The following is a 26,733-nucleotide window of genomic DNA, read 5'->3' as shown; positions in this document are numbered from 1 at the left end:
TTGTTCCGAGTGGTGGAGGAGGGCTGTGTTCCAAAGAGGTCCTGTTCAAAATTCCTTTTAAATCATCATCAGCATCTGTGGCGTGTGGATGGAATGATCATGTTTTGTTCCAAGTGGTGGAGGAGGCCTGTGTTCCAAAGAGGTCCTGATCAAAATAGTGGTGGAGGAGGCCTGTGTTCCAAAGTGGTCCTGTTAAAAACTCCTTTTAAATCACCATCGAGGATCTGTGGTGTGTGGATATAATGTCATGTTTTGTTCCAAGTGGTGTAGGAGGCCTATGTTCTAAAGAGGTCCTGTTCAAAACTCCATTTAAATCACCATCAATCTTCAGTGGTGTGTGGATGGAATGATCATGTTTTGTTCCAACTTGTAACCTTTCAGGCTCTCAGACATGAGGCCAAGCAAGTCGCAAAATGTGAGGTTCCGTTAAAACCTGCGGCAAGCCCGAAGCAAAGGCCTGCACCCGCCCGGCTAGCTCAGTCGGTAGAGCATGAGACTCTTAATCTCAGGGTCGTGGGTTCGAGCCCCTGATGCTGATGTCAGATGCTGATGGTGATTTAAAAGGAATTTTGAACAGGACCTCTTTGGAACACAGCCCTCCTCCACCACTTGGAACAAAACATGACATTATATCCACACACCACAGATCCTCGATGGTGATTTAAAAGGAGTTTTTAACAAGACCACTTTGGAACACAGGCCTCCTCCACCACTATTTTGATCAGGCCCTCTTTATAACATAGGCCTCCTACACCACTTGGAACAAAATATGACATTATATCCACACACCACAGATCCTCGATGGTGATTTAAAAGGAGTTTTTAACAGGACCACTTTGGAACACAGGCCTCCTCCACCACTATTTTGATCAGGACCTCTTTGGAACACAGGCCTCCTCCACCACTTGGAACAAAACATGATCATTCCATCCACACGCCACAGATGCTGATGGTGATTTAAAAGGAATTTTGAACAGGACCTCTTTGGAACACAGCCCTCCTCCACCACTTGGAACAAAACATGTACAATTCCTCAACACACCACAGCAAACTTGCGCATGTGCGAAATTCTGCGTCTGTGTTAGTGGTTACGTGGCAGGATGACACTGAAAAACATCCATCGTCCCTGGGTGGGCTCGAACCACCAACCTTTCGATTAACAGCCAAATGCGCTAACCGATTGCGCCACAGAGACCTGCGGCGAGCCAGCCACTGGGTCAGTTTATAAAAAGAGCAGAATTGGACGTTTCCGGCAAAGACAAAGTAGTTTTCCACTCGCTCAATGTGTTGACATTTATATGTGTATACATTTATATGGGATTGTAGATGATCACAAGGTTGGCGGTTCGAATCGCACTGATGCTAGAAATTAAGATTGCTGTGATTTGCTGTGAATTATGTTTTATCATTAAAAATCTCATTGAAACTGGTTTCCACATTACAGAAATAAGTTCTGTTCTGTCATTTTATAATAAAAATGAATATTGTACTAATTATATTTAAATTGTTCTAGATATTTTATTTATAGTAAATTATACAACACTTTTAATTATATTCATTAAACTATAGATTTAATTATATTTCTGCTTCAGTAATTTTATAAAAACTATAGTAAAAACTAGTCAATTATTTTATTTCTGACTTCATACATTACAACATTTTTTCACAAATGACTAACTTTTGAAAAATACTATAGTAAAGGAACAAAAAAAAACAAGGAGAGAAGCATTTATGATAAAAGACCAAACTTTTATTTTATTTTCATCCTTTTTTTAAAAAAAACTATATACAAGGATTACAATATACAAGGAAAATTATATACAAGGAAAACTATATACAAGGAGAAATAAATTATGTTCTTTTTTATATCCTCCAACTACTGCTCTTTTGACACTGTCTCTACTGAGGGGCAATATACAATGCCCTTGTAGTGGCTGTGCCCAGTCTCTGCTGTTCTGAACTGTCCGCATTTCTTGCACGTGTTGTGCTGCACTTTGCGGGTCACTTTTCGAACTGGGGCTACAGCTGGAGCAGTAGGGGCAGAGGAGAGGCTGACCCTGAGAGCCTGTGGAGCAGCAACCAGGACAGACCCCTGCTGTGAGGCAACTGGGGTCAACATCAGCAGTTGAGTGCCTGGGGGTGGAGCAGGAAATAGTTGCCGCTGGGTTGGTGGTGTCTCAGCTGCTGGTGCCAAAACCACTGGGGCTGAAGAGATCATCCTCTTCATTTTCACCTGTGCCTGGCCCACAGTGCTAGTTGGCAGGTGGTATTGGTGAGCTGGGCCTGACTGGGCGGGTACAGATGGGGGGCGCACATTGGCAGGGAGCAGAGGATCAGCAGCAACCGACAAGCGGCTAGGCAGTTCCAGCCCCTGCATTACAACAGCATTGTCCTGTCTTTTTACCTGGCTGTTGTGCCACTGAACTAAGGTGGTGTGGCTCACGTCCACCAGCTGGATGGTGGTCTGCTGCATAACTGTAGCATTACCCAGATTGCACTGCCTGATTTTTTGATAGTCCTCCAGGATAAGGTCCAGACACTGTGCCAGTCCCCTTCTTCTTGGGACTCCGGTGAATGCCACAGAGCCTGACAAAAATTGTCTCAATCAGGCGAGAACAATCTGGCCACTGGGCAAGTGGGGCAGTGGTGGTGAGTGGGTGCCTCTTCACACTCTCCACCCCTGGAGTGAATTCCTGCCTTTTCTTGGGGGACCTGAATCTCCCAGTATCCAGCCTGCTCTTGAATCTGGAAGTAAACAGGACTCTCCTTTTGTCGAAGTCCAGCAGGTTCTGCCAAATGGCAACAATATTGCTCACCTAAGTAGAGAAGAGCAAATAATACAGAACAAATCAGAAAAAAAGCAAGTGTTAACATGTCTTACAAGTCAAAGTAAGTATAACGTATCAAAGTATAAAAAGTTGAATGATCCTGACCTGCTGGTTGGTGAGTGCCAGAGAGGGGTGTTTCCCGAGTTCCACAAGACACTCCGCCAGGCTGTCGACTCTGTCCATACCTGGCACAGCAAAGTCATCCACAGCCTGAGCAAAATAAATATATGAGCAACAATATGAGAACAGTGAAGCGGGATAAAACACAGATACATATACACTGGTCTATAGAAATACCAGGATTGATTATTGCACTCTAAAATGTCAGCAGATGGTGACAATAACGAACACATCTGTAATAAAAAAAAAGTATTTACATTCCGCAGACTCATCAGGAGATGATGAAGCACCTGGCTGCGGCATGGAGGAGGCATCAGACTGGGGAGTGGAGGAGAGAGCATACTGGGTAGAGGCATTAGACTGGGTAGAGGCAGCAGACTGGGGGTGGAGGAGGCAGCAGACTGGGTGGAGGAGGCACCGGGCTGAGATGGGGTTCTCTCAGCAGGCTGAGAGAAGGTGGCAGGTGTGGTGGAGGAGAGAGACTCAGAGGGCATAAAGCAGGAGAAGGAGACAGAGGAAGCTAGGGTCATCGGTAAGACTTGAGACAGTAATGTCTGTTTGGAGTCTGTTCTTCCCCGAAGCCCTCGTCTTCTTCGTCCACACCTTCATCCACATCCTCTAGCATGTTTTCTGTCTCCTCTGAGTCGGGGTTCACCACCAGAGGCTGACCAGTCTGACTTAGGAGATAGTCAACACCAAGCAGCTCTCCTATGAAAAAGAACAAAAAAGCACACACATACATGACTAATTATATTCAAAGCATTCTGTCAAAATATAATGCAACTAATCAGACTCAGTGTATGGTTGGCTTTGTTAATAGGAATAATAAAATGATAGATTCAATATCTAGATGGAAAATTGAAAACCCACAAATTAAAAGTACAATTTAGCCAGATAAGGGTAAGACATACCAGTGTATTTGGCAGGTGGCGTGAAAGTTGGCACAAAAGCCCGGCCAAACACCTTCAGGCTGTTGGTTTTGACACAGTGAGCCATATCTGGTCTTGCTGGTCACTGCCGCAGTCCCCCGATCCTGATTCCACCTGTTCAGGCCTTCCAAGAGGTATAGTTGGAAGTTCAGTGTATTGGCACTGGTTCCTAGAAGAAGAACAAAACATTTAAACCACTGTAAAAGGATCTGCCTTTCAATCTGAATCATGCATAGCAGTTATTTAAGACATCATACATGTGAGACACTAACCTGGAAAGAACCTGTTCAGGTGGCAATGGAATGATTCCAGGGATGTGGACCCTCTGGCACAGCGATACCTGGTCAGCATGACCCCCGCCTTTTTGGTGGTGCCTACCTGCAGCCATATCACCCTGTAGCCCAAGACTGGATGCCCACTGAAGCTAAGCAGGGCTGAGCCTGGTTAGTACCTTAGACCTTCTGAGAAAGCCAGGTTGCTGCTGGAAGAGGTGTTAGTGAGGCCAGCAGAGGGTGCTCACCCTGTGGTCTGTGTGGGTCCTAATGCCCCAGTATAGTAATGGGCATACTATAGTGTCAAAGAGCACCGTCCTTCGGATGAGACGTTAAATCGAGGTCCTGACTCTCTGTGGTCATTAAAAATCCCAGGATGTCTTTCGAAAGAGTAGGGGTGTAACCCCGGCATCCTGGCCAAATTTGCCCTGTGGCCTCTGGCCATCATGGCCTCCTAATCATCCCCATATATACCAATTGGCTTCATCACTGTCTCCTCTCCACCAGTAAGCTGGTGTGTGGTGAGCGTTCTGGCGCACTATGGCAGCTGTCGCATTATCCAGGTGGATGCTGCACACTGGTGGTGGTTGAGGAGATTCCCCTCTCTAAGTAAAGCGCTTTGAGTGCAGAGAAAAGCGCTATATAAATGTAATGAATTATTATTATTATTATTACCTCAGTGTAGAGCGGCACTACTGGCAAGTCCTGGATGCACCTGACATGGCGTTTCTGCACATGTCAGATGTGCTCCATGCGCACTTGATCCAGAAGTGGCACCCCCATAAGGTCCCTCCCATTTGTTCCCCCCAGCTCCTGCAGCAGCCTGTCAATGAGGCGAATGGTGTCCTCCTCTCCTGCGGCAGTAAAGGCTGAGGTCCCTTTTACTGATGCTCCTGTCCACCATGAGATCAGTAATAGCTGGCATACCCTCCTGGATCAGCTGTTGTTTTTTGCCTGCCGCAACAGGCTGAGGTCACCCGCATCCCACTCAAATATGCAGGCAGACAGGCATCCCATGAAGGTTGGGTAGAGGGGATGGGCATCGGTGGTGCAGCCCATGGCCAGCCTTCTCATGAAGTGCCAGTTGTCCAGCCGGATGTGGAGGTCTGGCCATTGCCCAAACCTGGTCTGCAGCTTGCTGGTTGCCCCCTCACTCATCACACAGCAGCCACAGTCCACATACAGCAGCACTGGGGGTGGAACGGCTGCCAGGCGGTACCGTTCCATGACACCAGTCACCATCCTGTCCAGTCCTGGCCCCTCCTGCACCGTCAGGACACTGTTCAGTATCTGGCCAACCTCATTGCCAATAGAGCTGACCCAGAGTGCTGTCCCCTGTCCATGGCCAGCCAGCTTCTTTGTGATCTGGAATTTACAAAAGTAACAACACATTCAGTGATCTGAACTTATTGTTTTAAGAGAGAAAAATTAAACTTAAAAATTTTAATTTAAGTTTAAGCAGTGGTCTGATACCAATTTCATTGAAATCAGCAGAAATTCTCCATTACTGAAAGGTGGAGATTGTACTTTGTTGGATAATTATCACCCTATTTCTCGATGATCTGTTATAGCAAAAGTGTTTGAATTTGTGGTAAATGAACAGTTAAAGAGGTCATACCACTTCCACTGCCTTGGGGCTGGTCTAATGCTGTGTTCACGTGCTATGGAAAATAGGATATTTTCCACTTGTGAACTGGTATTTACCAGTGTGTTGCGTTCAAGTGCTTTTGTTGTCGTAATGTGATAAAAAGATGGAGATCCAGACCTGTTATTTAGCTAAAACTATTTTAGATTGCTTAAGTCATCTGCTACAACAAGAAAATGATTGATCAAAACTCAAAAGGTAAATAATATGCTCGACTCTCGCGGTGATCTCCGCCATTTTGAAATGGTCAAAGGTTATCTCATCTCGGCAACTTGTCCATCGAAATATTCTACGAGTTGCCCAGTGGTAAATACCACATGAGGGGGTGTTCATGTGCATTTTCCACGTCGGCTTTTGGTATTTACCATAATTACCATAGCACATGAACTCAGCATATTTCCTCCTCCAGAAGGCCAAACCCCAGAGCTGGCAAAAGCCCTCAATCTTGCCATCCACTCTCCATCTCCCATGGCCTTGTGGCTCTTTGGTTTTGTGCTTTAATAGTCACACTTTGTGTCATTCCTGAAACATAACATACCTGTCATTTCCAAGGTGTTTGATTTTTCACTTTACCATGTTCATGTACAGAGTCTCCTGTGAATGTTGAAGTCATCAGGACTCATCAGTGGCATTGGTCCCTGTAAAAAATAAACACATGTGAACGTGCTGATGTCAAGAGAAACTATAGGGCTGCACAATTTTGGGAATATTTTTTTTAGTTTTCTGGTTACAATTATTAAATATATATGAACACCAAGTGCATTGTTATAGCCAATGTATAGGGCTATATAAAATAATAACAGATAAATAGCAGCTACACAACTCCAATCTCATTTTATAACATTTTAGTCTGGCACCAGCTTAACTAGTAGCTACAATGGAAAATAGGCTATATACAACCATAAGATGCGTATTATTATGCGTCTTACCTTAAAAACTTCCAAACTCGACGAAAAGCAGAGTCGCTGATGATGAGGGCGGGAACAGCTGTGCGCTCCTCCGTGTGGATCATTTGAATATGAACAGCTCGCGCGCGTGTGGGCGTGACCGCATTAGCGCTAATCAGCTCGGCCTGGAGAATGTCGTTGCTTTCATACGGATTACTTAAACAGAGAATATTTGTTTTTGGTATGATTTACATCATTTAAAAATTGAGACTTAAAGCTTTGTAAAGACATAACTCTCACGTGTGTGTGACAAGTATTTGCTGACTTAAAGATCATTTTTAGTCACGTTTCAGAATGAACTTCAAGAGAGAGGGGAGAAAGCGCATCATGTTTATTTTCTTTATTTTACAAAAAACACAATTTTGTTTTTATTATTAGTGCACACAAATAAAAGTACACATACAACAGTTTTGATTGATGTAGTAGCTATAACACTTGACTGTATCACAAACATCGAAATAGTTATTTGAGTCTCTTTTGCACTGATAAGAAAAAAAAGAGAAACAATCACGCCGGCGTGATGGTTGACCACAGTGGGTTAAACGTAATTTTGAACAGGACCTCTTCAGAACACAGGCCTCCTCCACCACTTGGAACAAGATATGACCATTACACACACGTCTGCTGATGGTGATTTGAAAGGAGTTTGGAACACAGGCCTCCTCCAACATTTCGAACACCATCCATTAGTTACTATCATCCATTAGTTGATCATGATCACCATTCATTAGTTACCATCGCTCTACCTACTCGCAGTTTACGATCTAGTAGGTATATCGCCTTAATCACTCCGAAAGCCTGCACAACATTCTGCCGCCCAATCTTGCCAGTTTGCAGCCGCCAATGACTGACAAAAACCCTAAAACTTGAAACACTCATATCATAAACTGCTCCTTTCTGAACAACTGTTCGATCTATGCACCTGCTAACTGTCTTCAGCTTCTCTCCCTTACGCTATGCCTCATTGCACAGTGGAGCTCTTTCACCTGCACTACTGTCATACCTGCTGACTTATTACTCCTGTTGCTCAGCTATTTCTCAAATGCTCTTTCCCATAATCGCGGTCATATATTTCATGCACTCAACTGATCTACCTGCTAGACACACTTTAACCATGTATATCCAGTAAAATGTTGTTGTTTTTTTGTTAGATTTATACCTGTGCTGGTTTTACTGGGATCGAGCATCTCAAACCAGTGGACTCTCATCGCTCCCTTGAGTAGCCGCCGCAGTGGTGTAGGTGTGATCGCTTATGAGTATTAAACACATAGAAGGATGTTTAAAGGTTGCACTTATGAAATGCATGCATGGATGTGCATATCCAAATGCACAGAATACATACATTTGTTTTAATTTGGTGGTTTTGATGGAGTCAGTTGTTTGCAGAGTGCGGAGGCCTACAATCCGCTGACTAACATCTGGAGTGATGTTTCATCAGTGTACAACCGACACAGCAACTTTGGCATTGAGGTGTGATGCGGACAACATCTGTATCTAGTGAAACTTTGAAGTAACGTTACAAAAATGATTTGATGATAATGAATATGGGGGAATATTTTTCTGGGTCCCATATTGAGAATAATTGGAAAGTTGCACCCTAAAATCGTAGAAGGCTTCAAAGATCAATGTGTGTCAAAAAGTTCCAACTATGTTTAAATGAAGGGTTGCATGTATGATAAGATTTACAGTTTTTTTCCGTCGCTTTGGTGCATTTCTCACATCACTATTTACTATTAATGTAAAGTTAATGACATTAGCTGTACATTAGTTTTTTTTTTTTCTTATTAACTTCCTCAAAATTCAGGTATTTAATAGGCTAGTCATTGTTTGCTGTCGGCGCCTTTATGGATTCAGCACCACCTCTAATGTGGAGAGCTACGATGAGAAGGCAGATGAATGGTAATTTCCACAAACACTAAATTTCACAGATCATTTAACACTGAATAAGATATAAGTGCAAGTCTCTACGTCGAATGCAGGCTATATTTCATTGCATTCACTGCATCTGTTTTTTTCTATACAGGTTTGTTGCAAATGAAATGAGCTGTTGAGCTCTGAGCTGTTGTGTAAGGTTTGGAAGGACATTTTGCCCCACCTAGTTCTGAAACCCATATCACATGTAAATCACCACTTCTGGCGCGTGTGCAAAGTTTCATGAGTTTGACCATATTTGGGCCCTCAAAAAAGCGATTCACTTTGGAGAAGAATAAATATAACTGAACAGCGATTACGGGCCCAAGCTGGTGGCACCAGATCATTTAGATTTAAATTCATACAACAGTTCAATAAACTGTTAAAATTAGGTCACTTATATTGTAGATGCAATATTGACTGTTTTTGTTTTGTTTCAGCAATGAAAATAGTTCTAAACAAAGATCACACAGCAAAACCATCGCACATCTCACAGAACACTCAAGCTGTGTGTTCTCATTACTGATGATCTAACATTTTGAACGAATCGGTTGATTCAAAGATTCAATTAACAATTTTATACTTCAATGAATCAGTTGTTTAAACCAATCGTTTGAATGAATGAATCAATAACTCGCCTGGCTACACCTAAACGGTTTAGTGTTATGTTTAAAATATCATTCCTCCCAACGTTTTCTTAGTCAGTAAATCACTAGAGTAGTGGTTTTCAAAGAGCGACCCTTTTTTCTTTATTGACGTGACCCATAGGCCTAAGAATACTTGTAAAATGGGGCTAAAGGCGCATTTGACTTTATTCTCATTTAAAACACTGTTGTGCACAGATAGCACAATTATTCAGCTCAGCACTTTTCCTAACAACCGCTTCTGATGATGCGCGTGCACTGGCTGATCCTTGACGCGACTGCAACGCAAAGTAGATCTCGCTGTAAGAATTTTAACCTATTGATAGCCTACCATCGTTTGCTGCATGATTAGAAAATACCTTAAAATATTGCACAACAAATCCTTTACATTTATTTTTATTCAGAACAAGAATTAAAAATAACTATAAACAAGCCAAAATGAAATAATTTAAAGCGAAAGTAAAAGTGAGCGGCGTTGGGCTCAAGTACCTCGCTCATTAGAATCGAAATGTTTCAACATTTTCAATGTATTTGGATGGTAAACCTTTCTTTATTATAGGCTTTGTTCTTTACTATGTTCCAATATTGACGGAAAAAATCATCCTCTTCATTTGGAAACATACCCAGGTAGCACACGACGTATGTCTGCAAGATGTCTGTTAAAGATCACTTCATCTGGAAAGCATCTGCTGTTTACTAACATCTAATAGACATCTTTAAGATGTCAGTTTAACATACATACTAAATCATTACATCTTAAAGACATCTTCTAAATGTCTATTTGACATGTCCTATATGTTATGCTGATGAGCACATCTTCCAGATGTCAACACACATCAAATAGACGTCTCTGTGATGTACGTGCGCTATCAGGGATCACAAGTGGAGTGTATTACTGACTATATAAACTGAGCAGTATAATTTTCATATGTTTGGTTGACTATTTAATACGGCTATAATGAACGGGCTGCGATGTCAAGATTAGTGCTGGAATATGGTGTGTGTGTGTGTGTGTGTGTGTGTGAGGCGCAGGCGTGATCAAACAATGGAAACATAAAAACATATTCCATCATTTAGTTCATACAGGACATCATTCAAACTGCAAAGTGTTTACTTATATTCGTGGGGTTTTTCTTACACACACACACACACACACTGTTTAAAAGCAAATTTATTCCACGTTTATTATAAAAGCAAACGTATTCATCACAATCAGTTGGTTTTCATTTCTTGTCCTCAAACAGAGCACTAATTTGTTTATTTGAAAGTTACACATTCTACATTGATTCAAATAGAAAATCAAATGTGGAGTATTAATGGTAGTATTATTTTATACAGAAATAAATTATTTATAATTCAGATGAGAATAAAGTTATTCAGTCAAATTTTAAGAAAAAAATAATGTATTGGTCTGAAATATAGCATATTAATTTTAAATTCATTCAGGTTCAATTACCAAACATATTTCAAGGTCTTTTTTGTCTTTTCATTAATTAAACTTTATTTTTATTAATTCATTATAAAACGAATTATATAAAACACTACAAATGCATTGGTTCTATGCCTTTACTTTATTAATAAATCTTCTTTAAAAATACAAAGCTTAAGACCTTGTATTTTCAAGGACCCTTCGGGCCCTGAGATGTGGTGGTGCCGGAGCCTGAGACTCGGACTGACTCTGGCCCAGATGGGCACGGTTCATGTGGGAATAATGCAGGGTGTTTCTCCTGCAGCAGTCCAACATCATCTCCACTGTGTGAGTGTGTTCAGATAACTGCACCAGACGACCAGCTCAACCTCCAGTCTTTAGGCAGACTCGTCACCGTCCTGGACGAGGCGGATGAGTCGTCGGCACACTCTGGACTCCACCTGAAGGGTCTTGTGCAGTGTGGTGTTCATGGACAGGGAGGACAGCAGTGGAGCGAGCACACGTCCCCAGGAGCGCCAGTGCTGACAGTGATGTGACAGTCCAGAGGTTGCTGATATACAAAACATATATTACAAATTACTTTTACTGCTAGTTTTAATTGAAGGATACATTCATTCAAACAAACAAACAAACAATTCTGAAACTAAACCAATATGGATAACCACTGCAAGAGAACATTTATTTGTGTAATTGGATCTTTGAAGCTGATATTGACTGATAGTGAAGTTCCCTGTGGCACTCACTCACTCGTCTGTGACTAATTGGTGTGAAACCATTTCCTCTTATTTGCATGTAAGAGAGAGACAGATCTTTTGTACTTCAGCAAGTGTTTTTACTTTCATGTCCCAGACAGGAGAACTATGTCTACATGTGCTGTTATTTTGACTGAATACAATGATGAGAACTATGAAGGATCAGATCATCACCCATAATATCACAAATCACAGTCACATGATGACCATTCATTTTCAGCTCAGTTTAACAATCCGATAATCAGATAGCATAGACATATACACTAGACCTCACCTTGGATACGGCAGTTCATTAGAACGAATGCGTCAATAGAGCCGCCATCTTGAAACAGGGGAGCCCCTCCACTTTAATGCATCAGCGTCAATGTAGTAGACACAGGTCTAACGCAAATAAAATCATCATGAATGCGATTTTTCTTGTTTTTTTGGTTTGTTCCAACGGTCAGACATGTATTTATCATTGATTCCAGAAAGAATTTTTTTTTTTATTTATTTATTTATTTTTTTTTAAAAACATTCTTCCTAGTTCAGATTTCATCCGTGAACTTCATACGCTGCACAAAAGTCCGCCACCATCAATGAATTCGAAGTAAAGGCAGAGATAGCAGCCTTACCTAGCTACTTCCTATGACAAGACCCCTGTTCCAAGATGGCGGCGGTTTTGACGCATGCTTAGAACCCCCAGGTGAGGTCTAGTGTATATGACTATGATTCAGATCAGATAGATAGATAGATAGATAGATAGATAGATAGATAGATAGATAGATAGTTAGATAGATAGATAGATAGATAGATAGATAGATAGATAGATAGATAGATAGATAGATAGATAGATAGATAGATAGATAGATAGATAGATGTCATTGTCATTCATTTGTAATGAACAACAAGGTATGAAGACACACCAGTATAACCAGTCTGTTGTCATACCACACACACAACGCTACTGAACTACCACCGAGGAGGAAACAGCTCAATCAATTTTGAAGACTTGTCTCATGAATATTAATTAGGTCATGTTGGCGTTACTAAGAAACTGTACCCACGCCGCTGCATCGGTTGGCTGGGGCGGGTCACGTGCAGAAGCAGATGAGGCGAGGTGAGGGACTCTGTACCTGAGAGCCGAGAGCTGCGGTCGCTCCTTCAGCTCCAGAGACATGTAGAGGACTCCAGCTTTCACCAGAGTCAACATCAGGACAGAATGATCAGGATTACGCGTGTGGAGCTATGGAGACCGTGTTAGTGATCGCGCTGTGTTTGCTCTCGAGAGCAGCGACAGGTAAATCTCACCGTCTCTCTGTCTCTCCCTCTCTCTTCTCGCGGCACGTCGTCTGCGATCCGACTGCTTTATATATTTTAAGTATGTTACTTATAATGTCGCTTGTTCATTATGTGATGGAGAGTCTAACCTATAAGCCATTATTAATATCGTAGTTATGTGATTACTAAATAATATAACAATGTAGACCAGTGTTTCCCAAACTTTTTTTCTGGGGACCCACATTTTAAAGTCGATAAATCTTTGTGACCCAATAAACATAAGGCCCATATAGTTCATATATCACAAAGAGAATGTATGTATTAACAAAATATGACCATTTTTAAGGTCAGTTAAGCGTAGAGTTAACTATTTAAAAGAGATACAGATATTTGACAAAGCACAATTTTTTTTTTATTAACCTGTTGTTGACAATTAGCGAAATGCAGAGGTGAAATGAGAAAGGAAGAGTTGACATGGCATCTCATTGTTTTCATATTCTCATTACAGTGTACACAATTTACTATAATAATTATTATAGGCTTAAGTTAAAATATCCTGACAGTGAGACTTTGTAATCATGCATGCATGGCTCACTACCACTGTATAAAAAAATGCCTAAACAGGTAAAAAACTATACACACAAATAATTATATTCCTCTACCTCCCTAATAAATCTATAATGCAATATAAATGACTATAACATAGTATTCAATATAAATATTCCACATTTATTGCGAATGTTTCAGAAAGCGTAGGTTTCATCCGATTTAAAACTAGATAAAATCATTGAGTGATTTGTGGTTTGTAAGAGAGAGGAGTGTCCGATTGAAACGCTTCTCACTAGATGTCACAACCATAGACAGTAAAAGAATTGGACACAGCGACCCCATTGATTTCAACGGAGAGAGCTGAAGCTCAACATGGGCACTCACTTCCTGATAACCAAGCGTTCTGCGCAGGCTCAAACTGAGCGAAAAAAGTGAAATTTTAATCGTGCACAGAGACGGCGAAACGCGACCTGGAGCAACTTTTGGTAAGTATTCTGATTAGTTATTTTGTCATTTTGCTTCTATTTATGCCATGGGCATAAATAATGGAGCCTTTTTATACATTGTCGTATTTCTTTAGAAATAAATAATGGATAAATGGAGTCTTTGGACGCCTTAGATGTAAAGTTATTCGCTGTCAAAGAGACGCCAAAATGAATGGGAGTCAATGGGATGCTAACAGCAGGTGATAGTACGCTACAATGGCGGCCCCCGGAGGCAGCTTCAGCTTCCGGCTGATGGATTACCCCCTTGGTCACAACGCTGTTTAATAATAGTGTCAGGGACCGGGAGTAAACGCGACTCCTTTAAGCTTTGCGTTTCGTTATCCACTGGCCCGTGCTGCCTAGTTCAAAGTAAACTAGTGAAACAACTGAAACCAGCACGTTTTTTTCTCTATTTGTTGTTACTGACCGAGAAACCGCTTCAGGTGAACGAATCCGAATCGTTTCAGACTGTTATGCATGCGCGTTTGGCCAATTCATGGAAAGGAAATAATCAAACCAACGAATTTTTAATATCGCTGGTTCAGTCGACAGAAATACGGGACACACATAATAACTGCGTTTACATTCGGACTGTAAACGTTTCTCTCAGGTCAGTCGGAGCGCTCATGGTACACACACAGTGCGCGCGCCACTGCGGCCACGCGCATATCTAACCAAATTTAGCCGCACCACCAGAAAATAGGAGGAGGGAGGTTGGGGTGCCCTCGGGTCGTAGCCTATGGAGATGATTGGCGGGCCGCACTTGGCCCGCGGGCCGCCAATTGAATAGCCCTGATCTAGAGAGTATATAGCTATAGCACACTGAAAAATAGTGCTCGACATGGCGACCCATTCAAAATCTTCCACGACCCACTTGTGGGTCGGGACCCCGCCTTTGGGAATGACTGATGTAGACCAGGGGTTCTCAAACATTTTGGTGCCAGGGACCCCTTTCAGGGGAAAAAAAATTCCAAGGACCCCCCTCATATTTATAACAGTTATTGAGCACAAAGTTAATGTGTGAGCGGCAAATGAAATATTTTTGCACAAAATGAATGGTCTCCACCCAGGGTACTATGCAGGAATTTCTAAATAGCCTACTGAGGTAACGAAAGTGATCTTGCTAGGAATCACTTAGGATCCCTCACTTAGGAATTTTTGATGTTCTTGATCTACACATGTGCATTTTAAGGTGTTTTAAGGCCCCACAATTGGATAACTATAGATTTAGTAGAAGCATGTCAGTCAGTGGCATACATTTTTTTTTTTGTCAAGATGTCACGAAACACAATCACATATTCCAATCAGGAATGGCCTTAAAAGAGAAATGTTTCAATAATTAGGCCTATTCTGCACACAAATAAAGCCCATAAGCCTATAAATACAATGATAATGGCATTATGTTTAATAGGTGCGTGCGTTGTTAATTTGAGCTACTGTAATTAGCTAAAAAAAACATACAGTATGTTAAATATATGAATCCATAATGTTAATCTCATGGGCACAGTATGTTTCTATTGACCTGCTTTTTCCTTTGTTAAAGTTGAGCTTGATTAATACTTTGCAAACTGATTGTTTTAGTCGTTTTTTAAAACTTTTATCTAAAACAGCTGTTTAGTTTATGTTAATTAAGGCCTACATCTTATCTCGCACTTTATGACCGTTGACTGAAACGTCGTGCGGGGAACTTTGAGTTCACTCCGACTCAAACATTTTGACATTGACGAGCTATCGTTGTTAGTCTGCTGAAGCACCTCAGACGAGAAGGTCAGTATCATCGCGATGTGCATCCTTGCAACCTCAGTTGTGGGTACGGCCCTGTCACTATGCACTTTTATTTTGATAATGATCAGACTTCTAATGTCAAATCTACAGTAGCAGTGCTAGAACTGACTATTGTGCGCGCACGCGAGACGCCGGCGCGCAATTACATGGGAATTTTTCCTCAGCAGTGGAAACAGGAATACTCTTATTTATGGTCATAGATAAGACAAGAGTGCATCATCCGAAACGGTAAAGTGTCAATTTTTTATTTGTGTATAGGCTACATTATAAATGACTACAAAATGTAATGCCTTTTAAAAATACAGAAAAGAACCGGATGCGGGTTCATGCCGTCTCTCTGTCTCCTTTCTGGCGCACGTCCCGCAAAATCAACAGCAGCGAATCTACTTGACGCAAAGACATAGATTATCTATCTATAGAAAACTTTAAGTGTCTACTTTGTATTGTTTTATGTTAAATGCTTTATATAAGTTACTTAGAAATAAACAGCATGTTTTCAGATGATAAAGAAAACATGACTCATAGCATGGAAAAAAACGTTAGGTTGTAAATTATTTCGCGGACCCCCTGGCTTTAGCTCGCGGACCACCAGGGGTCCGCGGACCCCACTTTGAGAACCACTGATGTAGACTATATGAACCAACAAATATCTGTCATTTCAAGTCTGTTTGGAGATATTTCAAGAAATGTGTTTCTATTGTAGCTTTTTATTTGGGAATAAGTTCAAATAAATAAAAAAAAACAAATAATTGTGACTTTCTGTCTCAATGTTTCACGCAATTCCGAGAAAAAAAGTCAGAATTGCATGATAGCCTATAAAGTTTTTAATAAATGTTTTTATTCTGTGGCGGAAACAAGCTGTGCATTCTCCCAAGCTGTGCATGTTTTATGATGGAGATATAACCACATAAAGCCTGTTTTACAGCACGGGATCGTTCACAGTAACATGTGCTGATCTTTGTTATGATCCTCTGGGTTTCTGTGGTGTGTGTTGTAAGTGTGTGATGATCTGTTGGTGTTGTGGAACAACAGGAAGCAGATTCACCCGTCAGACACCCTTGTGCCTCTTCCTGTGGTTTCATGAAATCTGATTTATTTCAACAATGCCTGAACTTCACTGTTTCCTGCTGCCACTCACTTTGAAGTTTTGGAAACAATCCAACAAGTCAGTAATGTGCATAATAATAAGAGAGAATATTCTGTGGTTTATCTGTTACACAGCATCAGTGGAGAGACTGCCGGAGCCTGGAAACGTCCACTTTACCTCCGTGAACCTGAGGAACATAGTCAAGTGGACGCCAGGGGAAGGATCTCCCAATGACACCGTCTTCTCTGTGGAATATGCCAAGTGAGTCAAATCAAACACAGCCTGTTCAGTTCAGTAGAGGAGCACTCAGCCACGGTCAGCATGAGAAGTGTTTAGGCTCGTCTGAATCCCTGCATCTGAATATACACACTTCCATAGGCAATTGGAACAGTTTGTGAGCCGAGTAATATTTCACAGATTCATAGACTATCCCCAGGGTTCACAGTCCGCGATTAATGCATGCATGAGCTGTTTTAACTGAAATCTTAAAATATGTCAGTATCATTGTTTTGCAACATGCAACAGAACAAAAATACAGTATGTCAAATCCGCCTCCAGTGTCCGGCCGGGACAGACAATTTACACTAACTCCGCCTCCAGTGTCCGGCCGGAACAGGCAATCTACACTAACTCCGCCTCCAGTGTCCGGCCGGAACAGGCAATCTACACTAACTCCGCCTCCAGTGTCCGGCCGGAACAGGCAATCTACACTAACTCCGCCTCCAGTGTCCAGCCGGGACAGGCAATCTACACTAACTCCGCCTCCAGTGTCCGGCCGGAACAGGCAATCTACACTAACTCCGCCTCCAGTGTCCGGCCGGAACAGGCAATCTACACTAACTCCGCCTCCAGTGTCCGGCCGGAACAGGCAATCTACACTAACTCCGCCTCCAGTGTCCGGCCGGAACAGGCAATCTACACTAACTCCGCCTCCAGTGTCCGGCCGGGACAGGCAATCTACACTAACTCCGCCTCCAGTGTCTGGCCGGGACAGGCAATCTACTCTAACTCCGCCCACCAGTGTCCAGCCGGGACAGGCAATTTACACTAACTCCGCCTCCAGTGTCCGGCCGGAACAGGCAATCTACACTAACTCCGCCTCCAGTGTCCGGCCGGAACAGGCAATCTACTCTAACTCCGCCTCCAGTGTCCGGCCGGAACAGGCAATCTACACTAACTCTGCTCCAGTGTCCGGCCGGAACAGGCAATCTACTCTAACTCCGCCCACCAGTGTCCAGCCGGGACAGGCAATTTACACTAACTCCGCCTCCAGTGTCTGGCCGGGACAGGCAATCTACTCTAACTCCGCCCACCAGTGTCCAGCCGGGACAGGCAATTTACACTAACTCCGCCTCCAGTGTCCAGCCGGGACAGGCAATCTACACTAACTCCGCCTCCAGTGTCCAGCCGGGACAGGCAATCTACACTAACTCCGCCTCCAGTGTCCGGCCGGGACAGGCAATCTACACTAACTCCGCCTCCAGTGTCCGGCCGGAACAGGCAATCTACACTAACTCCGCCTCCAGTGTCCAGCCGGGACAGGCAATTTACACTAACTCCGCCTCCAGTGTCCAGCCGGGACAGGCAATCTACACTAACTCCGCCTCCAGTGTCCAGCCGGGACAGGCAATTTACACTAACTCCGCCTCCAGTGTCCAGCCGGGACAGGCAATTTACACTAACTCCGCCTCCAGTGTCCAGCCGGGACAGGCAATCTACACTAACTCCGCCTCCAGTGTCCGGCCGGGACAGACTCGGTGAACGCCTGTAGCGTGCGCAGTGGCGGAGCATAGTGAGGCGAGTTGTAGATGCGAGGTCATTTAAACTCTGTTATTATTGCACAGTTTCATAATGTACTAAAATACTATGGTGCAAATAGTAACTATTATTTACACTTAATGCAAAGAAAAGAGCCAACTGTTATTTTTAAAATGCCACTGCATAGCTTTCATTGTAGAAATGAAATTTAGATGAATCCTTATCAAAGTTCCAGAGTTTGAGCTGTTGTTGACGGTGTGTTTCCCACACATTGTCGTAACTCGCTGAAGAAAACAACTAGCTAGTCACGACTGTTTCCGAAACCAAATTCGCGCAAATTGGTCGTTCATCCGCGTGGTGGAGGAATAACTACTGTTAATGGATCTGTTTGAGATCGAATTAACGCTAGATGTTTTGCTATAAATTACAGACATGGCATCGGACGACTATTCAGTCATAGTCTCGTTCTTACACACTAGAGCTCGTTCACACATGCGCACTCTTTACAAACAACCCTTTAAATCTCATGACAAACTCAAAGACGTAAATGACATTGGTATGTGTTCTAAATGAAAGACACAGGCTGCACTGAATGTCAGCTTGCCTATTTGGCACAACATCAGGATTTATTGAGTCCACATGTCAAGCAAAGAAGAAACTCAGCTTCAAACCACAGCTCGAGATCTGTCGCTCACACACACACACCTCTGCGATGCTGTTTGCGAATGTTCGTTGGATAGTTGTGTGAATGGTTCAAGCTAGACGAAGGAATATTTTTCTGCTCTCCTGAACCTGTAGTGACACCTGAACCGCTGTTGTCCTGCAGATACGGCGAGGAGGAGACGATCGGCAGTGGGCGGCTGCGATGGAGGCGTGTGAAGCAGTGCAGATCCATTACACACACCGAGTGTGACGTGTCTCAGGAGACCTCTGATTTGCATGAGCAGTACTACGCCAGAGTCCGAGCCGTCAGCGCACACACACACTCCCTCTGGAGCGAGAGCACACACAGATTCGATCCATTTCTCGACAGTGAGTGACTGATTAACCACTTCTGTTTTGGTACTTTATCACTGTTTATTAAAGGGGACTGCCTTTTCCGTGTGTAAGTGCTATAATCGGGTCCCGGGCACTTCTACCGACCCAGAAAACATGAATATTGACAACTTTGTTTTGGTCAGCCTTTCTCTGCAAGCATGTCACAAAATAAGCCGATCAGATTTCGCTCCCCTTCTGATGTAGGAAGAGGATCTTATTATAATATTACCGGCCCTTAATCTGTACGTATACACACACGCCGCCGCCACTGGGTTTACGACAGTGTAAACTGTTCTGTCGTTGCTGCACAGACGAGCACTGAACGCTATTTGACCAAAACATGTCTCCGCTGTTTTATAAACACCTCAGGGAACTGTATCAACCTGAGTAAAAGTTAATCAATGTGACTCCACAACAACAACAGAAATGTCTGAAAGTTGAAGCTCTTCCTGAGTCTCTGTAAGGCTGCATGGAACCAAGCCCCGCCTTTTTTGTACGTCACAAAATGGAAGAAAAGAACCGATGATGCTTCTGATTCATCACGACTTTAAAATCCGTATTTCATTTCAAAATATTTATTCATTGATTTTTATAAGCATGGTAACGTACAGAGAGTGCAAAATAAACACAGTTTGATCAGGTACGTTGATTCAGTTTTCCTGGGCACTCCTCGCTTCCATTCGTGTGTAATAAAAGTATAAAATAATTTAAACTCAAATCAATATTGCTATGTAAATGAGTGGGATAATGGACAGCCGGGCCGGCCGGTTATTGCACAATAAACTTTGAGTTCAGATCAGCCTGTCGAGAGTTTATTGTATGTGGTATGTGAAGTATGTGAAGCAGCTAAGCTTCTGCAGTTTCACACCAGTCAACAGAGAAATCTGAGCTTTCACAACAAACATGTGTTCAACAAAGACTTGAGCTTGTTTCACAAATTGTAAACCTATAATTGGGGTCATTTATTATGTTGAGAAACACATAATTAAAGGATTCTATAGTTAAAGGAGTAGTTCACTTTTGAAAACTTTTGCTGATAATTTACTCGCCCCCATGTCATCCAAGATGTCCATGTCTTTCTTTCTTCAGTCGAAAAGAAATTAAGGTTTTTGATGAAAACATTCCAGGATTTTTCTCCATATAATGGACTTCAATGGGAACCAAACAGTTCAAGGTCCAAAAGACAGTTTCAGTGCAAACTGTTCAAAGGGCTTTAAACGACACCAGACGATGAATGAGGGTCTTATCAAGCGAAACTTTAAAAAAAAAAAAGTTTACGTTTTAAAAGCTCAAATGGTCACCTTGCTTTGTTTTGTGTGACTCTCCTGTTTGAACTCGTAAATCAAAATAAACAAATCTTTTTCTGAGTCGTTTGGTTCATTCAACGAACGCAACGAATGAGTTGACTCGGAAAAAGATTTGTTCATTTTGATGAACGAGTTCGAACAGGAGAGTCACAAACACGCATAACAGAACAGAGCAAGGCGAGCATTTGAGCTTATAAAACTTAAACTTTTTTTTAATTAAATGAGCGATCGTTTCGCTTGATTCGTGTCTTAAAAAAATCCTGGAATGTTTTCCTCAAAAACCTTAATTTGTTTTCGACTGAAGAAAGAAAGACATGGACATCTTGAATGACATGGGGTGAGTAAATTATCAGCAAAAGTTTTTTTTAAAAGTGAACTAATCCTTTAATTTAGAGTATTTGTGTCTCCAGTCCAACCCTGCAACACCCTTTACACTGAAGGATAGTCGTGCTGGAATGCAGTGATTCAGGATTGATCACACGATGTTTGAATTGTTCAGGCGCAGGAATGTTTCACACTGGGGTGTAGAGATGGCTTTGTGTACAATTTGTGCGGACTCTTTCTCTCGTTTACTTCTCAATTATGCCTTTTCTACATGTGTATACATGTGTAGGTGGAGCCGGTGTATTGCTTCTCTAGATGTGTGATTAAAGTAATCGCAGGTGAAAGCAAACACAAGGCTGCTGTCACTGAACTCTGGCCCTCATAAAGGCAAATGATTATCCTCAATCTCTGTCCCGCAGCGGTTATCGGGCCGCCGCATGTGGAAGTGAATCTGCTGCACAACTACATGAACGTCACCATAAAGGGGCCCTTCAGATGGAGAACTAAGAGGACAAAGGAAGACAGTTCGCTGATGGAGATCTTCTCTGAAATGATCTATGACCTCTCCGTGTTCAACAGCAGGAGCAATCACACAGTGAGTGTTTGAGAATAAATAAAGCTTTATTTGCATCGGTGGTTTCATCAAGAACATTTGACTTATTCCAGAAGGTTCTTTACAATGGAAAACGGTGTTTAAAATGTTCTTCACACTAAGAAAATGGTTAAAATTCCCCTGTTTAATTGATCCCTTAAATCTCTGTTCACCAAAATTACATATTTAAACGTTTTTTCCTTGAATGTATCTCGACACCCTTGCCTCATTAAGTATGCACGGTGCCATGAATATGCAAATCAGCCCCGCCTCCACTCACTCACTCAGCTCAGAGATCCACTGGTTGACGATCACACGTTGATCTGATTGGTTACAAGGTCGTTTATGATGTCAGAAACACCAGCGATTTCAAACCGTGTCGACTTATGAATTCACACATTGTTTGTCTTAAAGCGTATTAAAAACACCACATAGACATATAAACAACTTTGTAAACATTTAAAAGCTGGATTTTCCCCACAGGGGGACTTTAATATCTGTTCACAATAAAGTTCCTATATGGCATCACTGTGAAAAACCCATGTTGAACCTTTGTTTTTAAAGAGTGTGGGTTACTCAGCCGAAATAAGCTGGTTGTTTTCCCCCAGAATCACATGCATCTCACGAACGGGAGCGTGAGGCTGGGCCCTCTGGACTTTTCCACACGGTTCTGCGTGGTGGTTTATGCCAAATCCAAGACGCTCCCTCTGGACTACAAACCCAGCGAGCAACTGTGCGTCGAGACTCCCAAAGGTACCACCATCAACCCGTGAAGGGTTCTTGTGTTTTCACTTTCAGATTGTCAGGTGAACAGGTTTGAGCAGTATTTGATTGACATTAATGATAGGACAAGTTAAGGAAATCTTTGCTGTTGCTTTAAACCCTTTATCAGTTCGTGCATAACATGCATGGCTGTAACTGAGGTGTTTTCCCAGCGTGCTCTGAGCTGGACTTCCTCCTGTGTGTGTGAGTGTGTGTGTGTGTGTGTGTAAGCTGACGCTGATGTTTTCTCTGTGCCGTAGACCCGTTCAGAGATCAGCTGCTGGCTGCCATGCTGGGAGGAGTGCTGCCGTCTGCGCTGTGTCTGTGTGTGCTGGCGGTGCTCGGCGGGCTCATCCACTGCTACATCACCGACCACAGGCAGACCCTGCCCAAGAGCACTGTAAGAGACCACACACTTGCAGTGAAGCAAACACACACTGTTAGAGGACCGCAATCTCTCAGAGGCTTATTTGCCTTGGGCTCATCCGCAAATGATTAGGGCAGCCTTTCTCAAAGTGGGTGCCGCGGCACACTGGGGTGCCCCCTAGCTGTGTCAGGGGTGCCGCCAAAAAATTACGTAGGCAAAAAAAAATGTGAAAAAAAAAAACAGCTGACATTTCATATATAAATATATTTGAATTTACATTCTTCTTTTTAAACATATGAACATATTAATAAAATTGTAAATTCATTTTAGATAAATATATAAAATGAATCATAAAAAAATCCGTCTCGCAAGACCGAAGCAAGACACACACAACTTGACGCAATCCATAGCAACGCGTTATAGCAACACCTCAGACTGACAGAAACGTAAAAATAAACGTGAATTTAGGCCACTTTAGTTACAGCATTATGGATCGTTTTTTGAAAAGAAAATCCCCACAAGAGCCGGGATTTTTATTTTATTTTATCTGCATCCTGCACTTCATTTGAGTTCTCCTGGTCTGGATTTGTTATTGGGTTCTTGTATTGGGCGGTCCACCTCTTACGGTTTTATGGCATTTGTGTCTCTGATTAATTATTTTGTGAATTACTTTCCAAACCTGTGTTTTTAAAGGTGCTATAAAGTTTTTATTATTATTGTTATTTACAGTTCATATTATGCTCTGTTCATTACTGTTCTGTCTAACTAAACAAGACATTTGCATTTAAATTTGGGTTATGCAGTGTTTTTAAATTATATTTTACACTGGGGTGCCTTGAGATTTTATGCACTTTTGAAAGGTGCCCTGACTGAAAAAAGTTTGAGAAAGGCTGGATTAGGGCACCACCAGTTAAAAGACATTGCATTTATCCAAAACAGATTAGCACCTTTCAATTAAAAAAAAGACAAAAAATTATCTTATTTTTTAAATTAAATTAAATTAACTTATTAAATCTTATTTAATGCACCTTTGCTCAATAAAAGTATTAATTATTTGATTTCTTTAAATCTTACTGACCCCATAACTACCGAACAGTAATGTGTGTTTATTGGTTCCATTTTCTGTGTGCTCCAGTTCAGATTTAGTTTCCATTCAAATTAAATCACAATATAAAGTAACTAATATCTGATACGCACTATTGTTCAAATGTTTGAGGTCAATAAATATAATATATTGCAATTTCTATAGAAATCTTTCTATAGCTGAAAATAATGCTATCAGTCAAATAGAAATTAAAAACAAATTATATTATTTTATATTACTGTATACCGTGATAAAGGATCTCAATTACTATTGCATTATAAAAATCCCTGAGATGGGCTTGAAGAACACAGATAATCAGTCAAAGTGTCCCTATCTGTGTTTTATTCAGCTACAGCAATTGCTGAATGTCTTTGTCCATATTAGGGATTTCCTGGAGCTGATTTCTCATCCAATTTTGGGAAAAAAGAGAAAAAAAATAGTGCTTCCGAGAGAGATTTGAAATAAAAGTACAATAATCCATTCGTTTTCATCTGATGAGCACACTTTTGGACTAAAAGCCCAGAGCAAAGTGAATTAAAAATCAGAGCCTGTGGGACTTAGAATGTAGGCGGAGCCTTTGGGACTGAGGTTATAGGCAGAGCATGTGGGACTGAGGATGTAGGCGGAGCCTGTGGGACTGAGGATGTAGGCGGAGCCTGTGGGACTTAGAATGTAGGCGGAGCCTTTGGGACTGAGGATGTAGGCGGAGCAGGTGAAATTGAGGATATAGGCGGAGCCTATGGGACTGAGGTGGTAGGTGGAGCCAGTGGTACTTAGGATGTAGGCAGAGCCTATGGGACTGAGGATGTAGGCGTAGCAGGTGGAATTGAGGATGTAGGCGGAGCCTGTGGGACTGAGGATGTAGGCGGAGCCGGGGAGATTGAGAACATAGGGGGAGTCGGGGGGACTGAGGACGTAGGTGGAGCCGGGGACATTGAGAATGTAGGCGGAGCCGGCGGGACTGAAGATGACGAGACAGGACAAAAAACAGAGGAAAGTTCAGGGCTTAAGAGTAAATGGAGCAACAGGTGATAGGAATACAACAATCAGACACTCTGGGAAACTGGGTTGAATGACAGGCACAGGGAAAACAGAACCAACACATGGCATACATGTTACAGGCAGGATTTGAAATTCTTTTCCACTCACCTGCCAATTTGGCTACTAAATTAAGTTACCGGCCATTCAGAACGTCTACTAGTCAAAATAAACTACGTCACAGCTTGGATATATTATAAAATTAATTTCTTATTAAGAAACAATCCTGTCATCCAGCCATCTCCTCCCTTCCTCTTTCATCCTCATCCTATTCACCAAAAAATATATTTTAGGTGGACAGATCAATACAGTACCGAAAATAAAGTATTTTCTGTCAAGCAAATGCTTTTTAATCTCCACTATTGCTTCAATGCAAATGTACAAGCACGCCGTTATTTGTTGCGTAGTGACTGACGAGTGTGTTCAGGTAAGCCAGATATGAGCAGATTCTGCACAATACGCTTTATTTAACATTTCATGATCTCATGAGTTGAGTATTTGTGCTAAATCTGCACAGATTTGACTTACACAAACTTCCAGCAAAATGAGTAAATTTAATAAGAAACGCGCCAAAGTGGCGAGTGATTTGACTGCGTTTCCCGCCACAGTTGATTATTATCCACATTTGGTGTGTATGCGGGTGTTAATTACAACCCCTGGTAGTGAGATAACAGTCAGATCTTTTGTCTTTTTAGACAAAATTTCAGAATTTGAATTTATCTTGATATCTGATGGAAATTGCATTGTTCTATTATTTTCCTTCGTATTACTGTGAAACTGTATTGTATACTTTTGTCATTTCAGCACGTGGCTCGATTAAGTGATAAGCTGCAAACCTTCCAACCGGAAATGCCTTCAACAATCATCATTAACGTGTTAAAAATGGGCCGGTTTGAAGACGAGTGGTCTGCGCTCTGTCCTCCGGCTCTGCCTCAGCCCGTCTCTGCCGAAGACTCGTCCGTGGCTCAGGTTCAGGTTCTGAACGCTGTGCCGGAGCCGCCCGTGTCTTATGCGCTGCAGCACGAGCCGCCGCCGGCCGGATCTGGAGCTCTTCAAGAGGACGAGGATGAAGACTCAGGGAGGGAGGACGCCGAGCTGGAGCCGTGGCCACAGGAGCCTCCTCACAGCGAGGCAGGAGATTACGGCATCGTGCTGCCGGCCGGTTTCCACGCACCGGGCCGGTGTCCGGCCGAGCTCAGCCCGTACAGGGCTCAAGGCGTCACGGTAGACCCCACTGAGACTGAGGACGCCTGTGAGGACGAGTGTGAGGACGAGCAGAACGATGAGGAAGTGGAAGCACAGATATTTTTAGACTGGAGCCCAGTGACTCGAGAGCTGACTATCCCTCTGATGGGCTTGTTGGGTCTTGAGGACGAGCCACAGATCCAGACTGAAGCAGTCTCACTCCTGCCTAACGTGGTCCTGAGACAGTCCTCACAGGAAGGCGCCGAGCAGGACGATGACTTCACCAAAATGGAGCGCAACTGGGGCCTTATAATCCACTCCAACCCAGAGTAAACAGAGGAGTAACGCCACTGACTCGAGAGAGAAAATATGAAGGAGACTTTACACTGTGCACTTGCTATTTGCCTTATCTATGTTTTAAGGAATATTTAAGTATTTATCAAATGATTTATTAGTGCACATCGTTATTGTTTTCAATCCATGCGTCTTTTAATAATCTTGAATCAGAATAACCTGCAGCATCTCTTCTCTTCCGAAGTGTTTCACTCGGATATATCCGACACAATAGCGTGCAACTTCGCTTTCATAATGACTTTGAGATTTTCAAACAAGACGATATAATGAAGGATTTTCAT

General features: G+C 42.3%; 1 protein-coding gene and 1 non-coding gene across 2 annotated transcripts; one reads left to right on the top strand and one right to left on the bottom strand.

The window, feature by feature from the left end:
* Positions 1 to 1,121: 1,121 nt before the first annotated feature.
* trnan-guu (transfer RNA asparagine (anticodon GUU)) lies at positions 1,122 to 1,195 on the bottom strand. Its single transcript has one exon. It is a non-coding gene; the product is annotated as a tRNA-Asn (tRNA).
* An 11,357-nt stretch (positions 1,196 to 12,552) lies between these two features.
* Positions 12,553 to 26,663, top strand: il20ra (interleukin 20 receptor, alpha). The gene is made up of 7 exons (XM_039666247.2): positions 12,553 to 12,756; positions 16,778 to 16,904; positions 19,228 to 19,433; positions 21,490 to 21,665; positions 22,271 to 22,415; positions 22,685 to 22,824; positions 25,718 to 26,663. Exons 1-7 carry the CDS (start codon positions 12,705 to 12,707, stop codon positions 26,429 to 26,431), a joined length of 1,560 nt encoding a protein of 519 aa, XP_039522181.2. The 5' UTR covers positions 12,553 to 12,704; the 3' UTR covers positions 26,432 to 26,663.
* Positions 26,664 to 26,733: the final 70 nt, after the last annotated feature.

The sequence above is a fragment of the Pimephales promelas genome, chromosome 13, assembly GCF_988280905.1.
Source record: "Pimephales promelas chromosome 13, fPimPro1.hap1.1, whole genome shotgun sequence".
Classification (NCBI taxonomy): domain Eukaryota; kingdom Metazoa; phylum Chordata; class Actinopteri; order Cypriniformes; family Leuciscidae; genus Pimephales; species Pimephales promelas.
The sequence above is the reverse complement of the archived record's forward strand: the minus strand, read 5'-3'. Positions and strand labels throughout refer to the sequence as shown.